Source organism: Lineus longissimus, chromosome 9, assembly GCF_910592395.1.
Source record: "Lineus longissimus chromosome 9, tnLinLong1.2, whole genome shotgun sequence".
In the NCBI taxonomy this organism is placed as follows: domain Eukaryota; kingdom Metazoa; phylum Nemertea; class Pilidiophora; order Heteronemertea; family Lineidae; genus Lineus; species Lineus longissimus.
In genome coordinates, this window is record NC_088316.1 from 11989287 (window position 1) to 12003665 (window position 14379).

The 14379-nt window shown below is 39.6% G+C and overlaps 1 protein-coding gene, 1 long non-coding RNA gene and 1 other non-coding gene across 6 annotated transcripts in view; all 3 read right to left on the reverse strand.

Moving 5' to 3' along the window:
- Positions 1-14379, reverse strand: part of LOC135493767 (uncharacterized) — a 115718-nt gene that overhangs the window by 55983 nt on the left and 45356 nt on the right. The gene's annotated exons all lie outside the window — the stretch shown is intronic.
- Positions 1-14379, reverse strand: part of LOC135493585 (uncharacterized) — a 33425-nt gene that overhangs the window by 6938 nt on the left and 12108 nt on the right. For 3 of the 4 annotated variants that reach the window (XM_064781010.1, XM_064781009.1, XM_064781007.1), the window contains exons 2-9: positions 13240-13868; positions 9680-9750; positions 6502-6652; positions 6199-6273; positions 5340-5428; positions 4903-4976; positions 1006-1094; positions 371-522 (exon numbers count right to left, since the gene is read on the reverse strand). In XM_064781010.1, the coding sequence (XP_064637080.1) occupies positions 371-522; positions 1006-1094; positions 4903-4976; positions 5340-5428; positions 6199-6273; positions 6502-6652; positions 9680-9750; positions 13240-13677 (1139 nt within the window). In that variant the 5' untranslated portion in view covers positions 13678-13868. The remainder of the gene's footprint in view (positions 1-370; positions 523-1005; positions 1095-4902; positions 4977-5339; positions 5429-6198; positions 6274-6501; positions 6653-9679; positions 9751-13239; positions 13869-14379) is intronic. The other variant, XM_064781011.1, reaches the window with a different exon arrangement.
- Trnaf-gaa (transfer RNA phenylalanine (anticodon GAA)) lies at positions 5982-6054 on the reverse strand. Its single transcript has one exon. It is a non-coding gene; the product is annotated as a tRNA-Phe (tRNA).

The following is a 14379-nucleotide window of genomic DNA, read 5'->3' on the forward strand; positions in this document are numbered from 1 at the left end:
AGTAATCAAAAGTGGCGTACAAGACTAGTACCGCAGCAGCTGCAAGGTCTCTCTCAAAGCGCCTTTCAACAGCCACTTCTACTTTTCTTTTGGGGAAGGATCAAGATGCTGCGACCGCAGTGGGGCCAACAGCTGAGATTATATCACTCGACCAATAAGTTCTGCTCAGAAGAATTTGTCTGACTATTGAAACTTTTCTGTTCAGACAGTCCCGGAAAGGGTCTGCCCAACCACCACCGCTGCGGAGATAGTTTGCCTGCAGAGTCAAGGGAAGCTGTTGTGCAGGAAAAGGACTACTCTACGAAAATCTTGAATGATACAGCGAGAATGGCCCGGCACCTTCGCGGTACCGCTATCACAGACCATTTACCTGCAGAACCTGACATGATCTGGTTCTTCGTTTTCATCCTCCGTGTTGAGGAATATATGGAGGAATTCATCTCGCCCCACGACCAGAAGCTGCATGTGACTGGCACTCTCCACAGTCTCTGTTCGCTGGGTCCGGTAGATTATCGCGAGTTCCTGAAATAACAAGATGATTGGAATCAGAAGACCAATTTGTGTTAATACGACACCGACTACCTCCTATAACGACCGAAGACAGACACATTAAAATTTGGGTCGTGGGCAGACTGGTCTAGCGAATTAGGCAATACAGCTTCTTTGTCATCTCACAGAGGGCCATCACAAACCAATCAACATACTCCATGTCCTATACCTGCATCATTTGCTGCAGATAGATTATCCCATCCATCTGCTATTCCATTTTGTAAGGCATTACATAGGTTTTTTTTAATTCTTAGTCCGTCTGTGTACTATACCCAGCTTCTTAGTTTCGAATGGAATACCGCTGTTAGTCAAGTGTAACGGTAGTTCTGATCAAGACTGCAGGTTTGCTCATCATGAAATTTTCTTACGGCATTGATCTGCGCTGTTGGAGCAGGACGATTCGAAACTGAAACAAGTTTTGCTTCGACTATATTGTCAACCGATTCTGTTACTCACCCCGAAGTTTTCCCCTTTCTTTATCCTGGATACCGTCTGCTGAACTGTCTCACCGGTGGAGGGGTCCTGCCGCCGAACACGGACAAGAGCTGTTGCAAAAGAGGATCATTAGATAATATTGTTTTACTCAAATTAAGGTTTAAAATGTGGTTATTGGACTATGGAAAGAACATGAAAGTATGGAAACAGTTTTTGAAAGATGTGTTCTTAAAAGTGCTTAAATTCCCATGTGAACGCCTCAGCCAGACTTGCCAGACAAGACGTATTCTAGATGTTAATCGAATCAAATCGTGGTAAGGGGCGAAATTACTAAATTCTGTGTTTTTATGGGACAAATAATTGGTTTTTTATTTCAGGTAAGGTTTAAAATGAGGACATTAAACAAGGCAAAGAACATGACAGCATGAAAATAGTTACGCCAATTGCGTTTTTAAATTCCAATGAAAAAGCCTCAGCAAGACAGAACGTATTCTGTAAGTTACTAGTGATCGAATCAAATGTAAAGGGGGCTAAATTATCAAATTCTGAGTTAAGTTTGTGCGGGACAGCGAAATGGTCTGATAGATGATACTGTTTAATCCAGTTTTCCATATTAAATGAGGTCTTTGAACGATGCAAAGAATAAGAAAGTATGAAAATAGTGCAAAATGGGTTCTTTAATCCCAATGTGAAAGCCTCAGCCAGGCAGAACGTATCCTAAATATTAATGGAATCAAATCGTGTTAAGGGGGCGAAATAATGAATACTAAGGTTTTACGGTACGGAAGATGACTACAGAAATAGATACCAAAGATGTTTGGAAAAGTCATCACACATTATTCCAAGCTATGGTCGGCGTAAATTAATCGACCTTTCAATGACAATGTGATGTTTGTATGACAGTTTGCCTTGAAACTCATAATCTATACCTGTGTAGACGCTGTTTAGCCAGTTAAAGGGTACCGGTTCAAAATACCTTTATTACTTGTAATAGGCCTAAGTGAAATCGACGCACCAAAAACCTGTTTAATAGTGTCACTATAGAACACTGTAAATACAATGTACATGACTCGGATAAAAATTGTTTTATTCCTTGTTCCTCAACTTGTCGCGACCTTTGCAACGTGAATGTCACAGTTGACATTGAAAATAATATGAACGTTTCATGTTTCTAATATCAACTGACACAAGTTATAAAAATTCGTTTTTGTCTCGATTGACTTTATAACAGCTTCAATATTTAAGTTCGTGCTCCTAGACCTTTAATTGGGTTTAAGTCAACTGTGAAATATGCGGCTAACCGACGCCAAAGTTTACATTGTGTTGTAAATATTTTTAGTAATATTTGGGTAAACGTTACAGACTTCATCCCTTAACATTACGTTACGGCTACTCGCCAAGTGGTTTGAGGAAATATATAAATATTAATTGTCCACGAAAAAAACCCTCAGGTTCAATAAGGGCTTTGAAATAGGTAGGCAACAGATAGGGCTTCAGCGTGTTTTTAAAGTGAACTTCTTCCTTAAACTAAATGTTGCCCGAAGCGTATAACAACATAATTCTAACCTGATGTAGGCTTACTAAGTAATAATAAAACTGTTTAAAAAAATTCTTCAAACAGTGTACTGTTTGATCAAGATAAAATTAGTAACATTCGTGTATCGGGCCAACGCCGAGAAGTTGACTTCCACAGAAAATTTTTAATTGGATGGTGCTTTTCGAGCTTTCACCATGATGACCATGTATGACCTTTATGTCTTAAAGAGGTCTACATAATGAAGGTAGAGTTTAAAAACATTGGCTTATTTGGCTTTAGCACGGTTACTGACCAACAATGTGGATTTGATTCTGACAAGAATAGGTTAAAAATCTATCATTCGGTTTTTACATGTAAATAACGGTACGCGATAAAAATCCCAACGGTATAGATCCTAACGGTAAAAATCCCAACGGAAAAAATCCTAATGGTAACAAATCCGAAAGGTAAAAATACCAAATTTTAGCATATTTTACCAATTTGAAAAAAAATTGAACAAAACTTTATTTCTTAAAAAAACTCATTTTTAAATATGTCCATTGTTTCTAAATGCAAATCCAATTTCTTCACATATTTATTAAAAATATGTTAAGAAATTGAATTGAATTACTTCATGCATTCAAAATTATGTTTTCAAACTTTAAAACAGAATTCAGATTTTATGCAAACGTGAATTAACTCCCTTTTTAACAAGGGATGGGGATGTTGTAGTCATTCATGATTTTTTTTATCAAAGACAATTTCAGTAAAAAAAAGGTGAACAAGTACATTCCAAAATGAATAAAAAATAGCAAAAATATTTCCAAAAATCTCAGAATATTCAAAATATCTCAGAATATATTTGAAAATTAAAAGATTCTGGAAAATTTATAAATTTTCGGATTTTTACCTACATTTTACCTAAACCTTTTTGGGATTTTTACCGTTCGAATTTTTATAGTAAGGATTTTTACCGTTATAATTTTTTCCTTCGGATTTTAATTAACCGTTGGGATTTTACCTACATTCGTAAATATCATCATCCACATCAAAAGCACATTATGACTCTCATGGTTTTATATTCTTTTTTTTGTGCGGTGTATGTGTAAATTGATGGGTTGTAATTGACCTAGGTGGTCAAGGGTATGAAAGATTGGTTAACGATTGATATTGGTATATCAACATCTTTGGCTCCTCGTAATGAACTGATACATGTGTGAGAATGCTTTTCTATCAATCTTAAGTCTATACGATACAATTAGTATGTATATGAGTTGTAACAGCACAATGCTAACCTAAGTAAATGACTGGAATGTCCACCTGATAAACCTAAATGCCTCGTTATACAAATCTTGCTGTAATGCGAATTTCGGTTGATTCATTTCGGTTTATGGATTTTGGCAATGTTTATGGTACAAGCCTAGAGTTAACCAAACATCCGAACTGCACATAAACTGTTTTAAAATCCTGCATTATTGTTGACCAAGTTAAAAAAAGCCGTTTGGCTTTTAGACTGCATTAACGCATTACGCTCGATTACAAATGCTACTCAAAGCGCTAATGTTGACTCTGGAAAATGTTTCCAAATCATGGGCGTACCTCAAAGTTAAACTTTTCCTTGTTTTATTACACATATTTCTTTTTACTACAGTTGCGGCTAAACCCCGGGGGCTAAACCGACAGAGCCATTTGGTGAAGTGATGCAGATGTCACCAGGGCTCGGTTGTTCAAACAGGAATGTATAGCAGAAAGCGCCGATTTCAAGTTAACGCCAGGTTTGGAACCAAGTTTTGAACAACCGGACCCAGATTATATAACGGCATAGCTGATTGTCAAGCAAACTCACAAACAAACTAAACAATAGGCAGAAAGATGCGTGGACATGGTACTCCACCTCAACCAAAGAGAACATCGTGATTGTTTGACAAGGAAAGAGTACCGGACTACTCCTCTGTCGTTCTTTTAGGAAGTTGTATTATAAAGGGGAAAGGCCCTGGTACATGTTTGCAACAGAATGCAAATCACTGACACTAGCCGTAGGCTTTTTCCGACTTCTTAACTTTTTCCTAATTTTATCGGAAAAAAATCCGATATTGTCCGTTTTTTCCCTGAAAGGTCGGATTTCTAAAAAATCTGTGAAAAATACCAGGGCTTCCCAAAATAGGGCAATTAAGCTTAAAGGCCTATGTTGAATGGGGTTAATGAGAGTGATCCTCAATCAACATAGGCCTTTGATAATTAATGCCTTATTTGGGAAGCCTAGACCTTTTCACAAGTTTTCTCGAAATCCGACTTTTCGGGGAAAAGTCGGACATTGTTAGACTTGTTTCGGATAAATCAGGAAAAAGTTAGAGAAACCGTTAAGTCGGAAGAAGCCTCCTACTAGTGTGAGGTTCGCTTACCTTGGCCTGATAGCACAGCGTAGAAGTTTTCAGCGTGATGACCCTCTTGAATGATACGTTTCTTCGGCGGTAAACTAGAAGGAAATCATGGAAGGAATTAATTGTCAAAGAATGCTGTGGGCCAAACTCATAGCTATGAAGGTTTTTGAGTTCAATGGTTTTTGGCCAACACAAGAACATGTATGCAACCCGTTGAATTTATCTCGGTAAAATACAATACTCCAAATTATTTTTCAGATTCTTTTTACTTCGCTGAAAAACCTCCACGTGGTCACTTGTGCCCTTGTGCATAGAATGCATGGCGTGAATCTTCATGAAAAAACAGGGGTGCCACTTATCTGTTTCCTTGTCAGCATAATAGGTTGAGTGGTCGAGATGTTTGACCATCTTTTATTCGAACCGATGATACGACACTGCTTCTGCTAACCTATACTTACGGTAAGTACCAGGCTGCCCGGCAAAGTTTTTCCTGGATGTGGATAGGGTAGTCTGAAAAAATCTTCATGGCTTGAAGTCTTTGTAGCACCTGAAATGAAGGTTTAAGGAATTGATACCGAACTGGAGGTATTGGTTTTCTCAACAAAACCGCGAGAGTTGAGCTAAAATGTAGACCAAAACCGAGGCGTAGTGAGACAATCACTACCGACAGTGAGGTATCAATTTCTATTCTAAAACATCTCAAATTAGATAACGAATAATGTGGTTTTAATGTTTTGAAATGCTTCCACATTTTGCACCAACCCAAACGGTTATGGTTGCCTATTAACCATAACGGCTGAATTAAAAACAAGGCTTCATTGGCTCTCAGTGCATTTTCACTATATTGTGCGATTCGTTCTAAACCCAGTTGTTTTAGAATATGACATCTAAACTGACATTGTCATTGGAGCTATTGGTTATGGTGATTTCATCAGAAATCTCCTGGTATTACTTTCGTTCACCTGCTCTCATTGGGACGAAAGGCATGTTATGAACTGATAATTAAAAAAGAAATTATATACATGTATTTATGGTTCGTTGTCGGTGGCTTCCAAAAAGACGACATGTAATGCCATTTGGAAGAAAAATATAGTCATAAATGCCGAAACCCGGGATCGAACCAGGGACCTTTAGATCTTCAGTCTAACGCTCTCCCAACTGAGCTATTTCGGCTGTTCATGCACGATTAGGCTTAACAACTATTGATACGAACTTTTATTCGCAGCTGAATGTTGTAATAAGGAAAATATGAAAGAAATGAATGAAATGACGAAGTTTGTGGAGGAGCTTTCCGGGAGGGCAAGCATGTGGACCTACCTGTTGACACATTTCATCTGTCCTAGCGTCGGGGGAGAGGGTGAGGATGGAAAGGACCTCGGGTGTTAGCCGAACCTGGATCGAGATAATATCATGATGAGTGAGAAAGAGTCTTGGGTATTCGAAAAAGCTCGATCACTGGACTGCTTGATTTACTGGATTGTGACTCATGGATCACCAACATGTCATCCGCATTGATTTGAAGCTGGGTTGAGATGAAATCCATAAGTTTAACGTCCTCATTCAAGGGTTCTAGAATACCCTCAAAAATTAGCTGCGCGTTTCCTACTGAAAACCGCTCACCTCTTTCGTTGCCTTGAAGTAATTCTTATCGAAGGAGAGCCCGGCCTCCTTCAGTTCCTTTAGGTTTTCCGACTCGTACTCGTCTTCATTATCAATTTCAGCCACCATGTCTGTGAACGTCCGGAACTGGCGGGCTACGTTATTGCTTTTTCTGAAAAGGCCCGAAAGATGTGAAATGATTGGTTGAATTTCCCAAGGGTTTTATAATAATCATCATTACCAAAATGAAAATAGCATTTTGATAACTATAAGCATCAATAGAATTTTATTTACGAACCGCAATTTACAGTGTAAATGCACTATGCGCAAACGAGGCCTCTGTTTGAATTCAGCGGTTGTGGTTAGGTTGGTCTAAAATATCTCAAATTAAACAACGAACAATGTGGTTTTAAATGCTTTTTGACAGGTTCCACATTTTGCACTAACCCACACGGTTATGGTTGCCTCACCATAACAGTTGAATTCAAAACGAGACTTCGTTTGCGCATAGTGCATTTACACTGTAAAGAGCGGTTCGTTCTAAATTCAGGTATTTTAATCCAGCTCATATTAACAGTGCAGTGTCCAGGCTTACTCGACTTTGCGCAATATTTCGCCAAAAAGGTATTCTACGCAACGGTCCCTAGGTGACTTTTCCTATTCATAATACACAGCCTGTCCATCCTAGATCGTGGTTGCATGGGGAGTAATCGTTGTAAAATTAGGCCAAACGCAAAGACAGTTAACCCGGGTACCACTATGTTTACGATGCGAACAAGCCGTGTAAGTCATTATCAGCATTTTGTTCATTGAACATTTGCGGGTACAGCGTACTGCGGGAGCAGCATTGAACGGTTAACAGGTTCACATCATATTCAGACAACGGCTTGTAACGGCCATACAGGAAATGATTCGTATCAAAAACCGACGATCAAAACTATTCGCTTGCTGAGAGTATACATTACGTGCATACATTACATTCAGACATTTGAGCTTCCAAGCTTTGAGAAATAACAGGTCATGTGCGAATTTGGCATGTAATTTTGGTGATTTACGTGAGTACATTTTCAACCCCGAAAAGTGTGAAGTGAAGTTATGCTTTTATTTAGTAAAAATCGGTAGGCATGTCCAACAAGACATGTGTCTCAGCTGCCTGGGTGGATGTGGGTCATCACTCACTGGTGACTGACACCATGTATCGAACTTGACGTACCGGGGTAAAACATAATGGTCGCTCCCCCATTTCGCTCGTTTCGTTTCGTTGCGCAAAGTCCAGTAAGCCCAGTGTCCATCGAAAATAAGGTCTGTGTGATCGAAAAACGGGTTCACCTTATGCTGCTTTATTTACCGCATAGAGATAGTGTACATTGCATACGGCATAATCTGCTCAAATTTGAGTGAGGTGCACCGTCAAGTACAGAGAAATGACACGTATTTCTTCAGTGGTGTGGGCGGAGGTAACGGAGCCAATACCGCTGGAAGTTCAGTATTGTGTATACCATGATATTCTTATTTTTTAGGGTTTCCTAAACAATGAATACTAACTTGACACCAGCATAAAACAAAGTTACTGGTAACTGATCAATAACAATTAAGCATGATCTGTCGCTAGTGTTACCAATGTTACACAAACGTGAGCGCGAATATTAACCAAATATTACCAATAATTATTGATTAGTCGAGAAAATATGCATATTTCATTAACTTGAGCTAAATAAGCATGTGGATGCATTTACAGAAAGTGCAAATCAATTGACGGAATGTTGCATTTGGAACTTCACCTGCTACATGCTAACAGTTGTTTTTAACGCTTGTTTGCTTCAAGCTACAGCAGCTGATATTCAGACTTATTTTTCAGAGACGAGGTGTAGTTGCGACGACAAAGACAATGGGTGATATGAATAAAGTCTAGCAATTGCTTTTACTTCAGTTTTGTACAGAAAGGCCCAGTGTAAATGTACATGGAGTTTTAGATAAAAGCATTTGCTAGTCTTTATTCATATCACCCACTGTAAACACACTATCATAATGATATTTTGCTCAGGCTAGTTGAATTTTTTTCTGCACTTTAAGAGTTGTATTTTTGTTGTATTCTGTAAACAGTAGATTTGGAAAGTAATGATGTTATCATTACATAAATAAAGATATTGTTCATGTACTAAATTAGTTAACTCTCTACAAAGGGACAGAATGGTATGGCTTTTTTGTTAAGGGTTGGCCACAGGCGCAACCTGTTTGCCTAGAACTTGAAATCTTGAAATGTCAAGGTTGGGAGTCAGTTCTTCCTTTTCCAGAGAACCGACTCCCACCCTCGAAAGAGGCATTCACATCACTTTGAAGGAGTTCCAATTGCTTTAGGATTTCAAGTTCTAGCCTAATTGGTGGTGCCTTTGGTCAACCCTGAAGTGATCTGGAACTATGACAACCCGTTTTCGGTACCGACATGCACGTACACCAAAGATCTGTGTACACGTGCACGAAGTATAAAGGATCAGTACCGTAGGGCACAACCGCAAAAAGACAAGACGAGTACATTTACAACATTTTGTGTTATTGAGGGAGGTTAATCCCACTTGGTCAGGGAAATGTCCACCCTAAACAAGGTCATATCTCGGCCAAATTAGTATATGTGCACTTGCCACTCCTACATGTACATAACAAATAACATAGCAAATGTAACACAACACGTGGTGAGTTCATAGTGGTGGACAGGATGAGTGGCCACGTCGAAATAGAGGACATGGAGAAAACAGAGGACTGGGGCTCGGCCTGCAGCCGATATCTGTGACATCATAATAAGTCTGGGAAATTCTCGAACAAGCGACCTCCTTCTCAGGGCAGTTTTATTAAGATACATTTATATTTTGTATACGCGTGTGATGTTGTGTCTGGTACTTGTGGTAGTCTGTGAGGGCAGGTTGATCTCTTATTAGCGACGGTAACCATGGTCAAGCTTGGAGATTTGGTAATTCCGGACATTGTCCCACTGCAGACCATTTAATTAGACAATAAAAAGTAGTTTGGAAAATTTCGAAAATCATACAAAACAGCATAATATATAAACAGGCATTGTAATACCGTATGTTCAACGTTTACGATAAATACGCAATGATGACCTCTCATAAGACATGATTTTAACTCCTTTCCTCTCTTTCCTCTGTTTCGACGTTGCCGAGTGGAGAAACATGGAGATACCTACTCGTTTAGGACAGACACCCAGGCCAGAAATATCACCGCCCTGCGGACACACTTCTTGAACAGCGCCTTTGCCTGTAACACAATACAAATATTTACATATGCACAAAAGACAATGGAGCCCCTGGCCGAAAGCTGATTCATTTGATTCTGGTCATTGCAGACTAAAAGCCGACCTCAAGAGGATGAACATAGCCGTGTGCGGAAAGTGCCAGTGCAACACATCTAATCAGACACTAGAACATGTACTCCAGATCAACTGCCCACTCTGGTACACCGAGAGATTGGCCACTTGGTCATACGGAGCATCATTGGAGGCCAAGCTCTGGGGATCAAGGGAGGGACAAAATAAACGACAACCAGGTTTAAAAGAGACATAGGCCTTTTTGATAGTGTAGTATAGCCATAAATAGAAAATCGAATGCTTAGAAGAAGAACATTTGATTCTGGTTTGATATCATCTTACCAAAATGTTGTAAAATTATAGAGGAGACTAGATTTTAAACCAGAATCTTACAAGAAATTTAGCGGGATTTAGGCCCACACATACTGTCATCTTGGTCGGTTCACCCCCATGCACACGCATACGCACGCATACAGGCATACACGCATACACAGGCTTTTTAAATGTTCGACATGCTCTTTAGTGTGACCTTTAAAAATACCGGTTGGTCAAAACATGTTTACCGGTAGTAACCCAGCGTTAAGTCTAAATGGACTTAACTGAATGAGAAGACAACGGCAAATTTAAGTAAGGCCACGTTGCCAACTTATTTTAAACAACCAAGCTACATTAACTATGCTAAAAAAGTTTAAATATAGTATAAGTATTTTGATTGATCACTGCTATACATGTAGTGGAATTAATCTTTTGAATCGGATACAATGGAAGGGTTAATACCCTGACTTTGGTTTTCTGCAAGACTATATAAGTTTAGCTAACTAATCATATGTTACTAAATCATACACCACAGATGCACTGTTCACAAACATGATAGACTTGAAGAAGTGTTAGCTGCGATTATTTTGACATTTTTTTGCGGGATATGATTGTTTGACGATCTGTAGGTTAACTGTGAATGTGTCCGAAAATAGGTTGACGAACTCCTTGAGACATAGGTACATTCGTTTCAAATTACACGCATAGAATAACATGATGCAATCAAGCTGTAACTAACTTTCTAACACAATATCCCAAAATGACCTCATCGGCATTTGTTTTTATCAACTAGCTTATAATTAAAGTATAACGAAAAGAGTACGAAAACGTTTCATGTATACCCATCACCCAAAAGCCTGGTATCAAAACAAAATGTACAAAAGAATCGTTGCAAGAAGAACCACCAAGGGAAATATCGACAAATGACAATATGACAATATGACAACTACCTCTACCCTACAATAAATGAAATGGCCAGGGCCATTGTGCTCACCTCATGTGGAGGAAAGATGGATAAAGAGCATGGTATTGTGTCATGTAGTGTTAGGTTTGATGTAGGTCCAAGCAATTACAATTTCCCCAAAATGGCCAATTTACAGTACATTCGACCTCTGTGACCTTGAAAAGTAGGTCAAATCAAAAAAGATCAGGGTGACACATTGAATGGTTGTTAGAATTAGATGTACCTATGATATAAAATTGGTGCCAATCGGGCAAGTAATAACTAGGAATAATGGCATTTTGAAGAATTTAGGATTTGGCCCCCTGGAGGCCAAACGGCAAATCAGATCGCACCAAACTTCGGTACATGAGATCACCTGACCAAGGGGTACATGTGTACTTAATTTGTGATCAATAGTCATTGTAGTTAAGAAACGTGCCATAGTTACGGCCTGACGGCCAATTTACGCCATTTGACCTCTGTGACCTTGACAAGAAGGTCAAATTAAAAACCTGTGTGACATATACTGTATGGTGGTTAGATGTACCCATGATATCAAATTAGTGGCAATCGGGCAAGAAGTTAAGGAATAATCACATTTTTTAAGGTTTTTGGATTTTGCCCCCTAGTGGTCAAGTGGTGAATCATATTGGACCAAACTTCGGTCCCTGAGATCACCTGACTAAGGGGTAAATGTGTACCAAATTTGGGATCAATAGTCATTGCAGTTAAGAAACGTGCCATAGTTACGGCCTGCCGGCCAATTTACACTATTTGACCTCTGTGACCTTTAAAGGTAGGTCAAATAAAAAACCCGTATGATATGTGATGTATCCTTGCTAGGAGTACCTAGCATATTTTTTTTTATTGAAAACGGATCATCAATAAGAGACATATCACACTTTTTGTGTTTTAAGTTTTGGCCCCCTGGTGGCCAAGTCATGAACCAGACCGGACCGAAATTCAGTGTCAGGGTACCTCTGACCTAGGGGGTCATGTGTACAAAGTTTCAAGTTCAAAGCACAAGCGGTTAAGAAACGTGCCACACAGGATACGGACGACGACGGACGACGACGACGACGACGACGGACACAGGCCTATCGTATAGACTCCCCTAACGGTGAGCCAAAAAGGCAGTAAGTCTCAATTTTCCTCTGGAGTTTCCTTTTGCATTTTACAATCTTGATTGTAGGACTGGCCTACGAAGGCAATAAGGTGAATGCCGACGTCCGTGGCTGACGCGAGTGGACAAAATTCAGAATTATGCCACGGCATAAATCAGACTTGTTGTGCACAATAAATCAACCAATCAAAACCTCGGATCTCGTGAATTATGCCGCGACAGAATTCAGAATTATTCCACGGCATTAGTAGGAATTCTGGTGTGGCATAGTTAGGCCACTCAGAAATTAAGTGGCAATCGTTTTATTTATAGTGCGGCATAAATCACGAGATCCGAGGTTTTGATTGGTTGATTTATGGTGCACCACAATTCCGATCTATGCCGTGGCATAATTCTGAATTCTGTCCACTCGCGCCAGCCATAAACGTCAGTAAACTAAGACGCCAATGTTCTTGATTAGCTTCAAACTTACTGAATTAGAATATAATCGCAATACTTGATCTAAAAACAGGATTTTCTGCAAAGCATATATTTACTCGAGCCACAATGCACACTGATATGCCGGCACACAAACATGCCCAACACGGATTACTTTATTGCTTTAATTGACTAAAATCAGGACAGCAAATGTTTCCACATTATCATTCTTTTCCACAAGCCCTTCAAATCTACCAAACAAACACTGATAAGACAACTAAGGGAACTTATTACTAAAATATACTTCCATGTTCATAAGAACTATGTAGTGCTTTCCAAAAATGATTGTGGGCCTGTTGGGTAATGAGTTACATCAGCGGAAAGACGACACAGTACGAGTGCGTTGGATTCCTAGTACAGGAACCAAGAGCAATTTTAGATTTCAATAATCTGCTGAACCAATAGAAAATTCCAAACCATCACGCCGTCTTCTGGATTTCTTCCTCCCAAACATAAAAATAGAAAATATGACTACCAGGACAAACGGAGTGACGTCAGAAACAAGATGTTAAGCTTGGAACCACAGTGATACATGCCCGCGCCACGCTTGTGTAGAAGAAGATAACATGGAAACATACTCACCTCCCCAGGGTTCTTGAACCGTGACGTAACATGCATATGTAACTCCTTCATGTTCCGCCGAATGAGCGTTATCTGCGAAACCTGTTTCTTGAGTGCCGCGCCAAGATCACTGGATTTATAGCCCTCCCGACTGCGGGCGAACTGGTTTTTCGCCCGCCTGCTGCCCACCGCCAGAGAAGTCACTGTAGATAACATCGCCCGGGCCTTCGGGTGCCGCTTGAGTCCCGCAAACTTCCCTTCCCCTTTGGGAATTCTCTCTTGTTCCTCTTTGTGGATACTGTCTCTGCTTGTGCGCTTTCTATAGGATCCTCTACGCTGATATTGCAGTGTCTCGGGAAGGAGACGTTCCCTGTGTCCCCGCCGTGCGCTGCTCAGTGAGTTTGATCCATTCATACTTCGGTCGCTAGTCCGATTTGAATTTGCTACAGTAGTCGCCATTGTAGTTAATAGTATAGGAGAATAGCGGACGCGCTATAATTGTCGGTGTAAATATTTCAACAACCGAAGCATCTTCTTTGTGTAATATCCCCTTTTTCAATGTTTTCACCAGTGTTTTATCTAGAAATCTATCGTCACGTTTACATGGCCTTTGCAATATCCGATAAACTCCGATCCTTCATGGTTGCCATCTGAATTAAATCAAAAAATATTTAAACAGCAATCCACTTTGAAAAAGCGGATAAGTGTCGTTTTATGCCAAACACAGGCGCTACAAGAAATACTTATGGTCAACTATTGTAGGCTAACAGTTAGATTTAAAGAAGAATCAGCGGTATGCTATACATGTATTATTGATATGCTAAAGTCATGTCTGAGCTTCACATTTTGCCTACGTATAGGCAGGCCTACATGCTGTAATAAGTCGTCACTGATCTTTCATTAAAATACAGTTGGTTGGATTATAATTTTTTCTCATTTGATTGACGTTCCAAGCAGGTTCGAATATGATCGTTATCTCGACATGAACATCCAGCTGTAAAAAGACCGTGGATTAAAGATATAAGTCAATAAAAGCGTTTTTGATGGAAACATTACGCTGAAGAGTCATGATTTGCAAATCGAATCGTTGCAGTACTCCGATTTGGAGAATCTGTATTTTTCCCATGATTCGAAGATTTCAAAGTGGTTCATTAATGATTT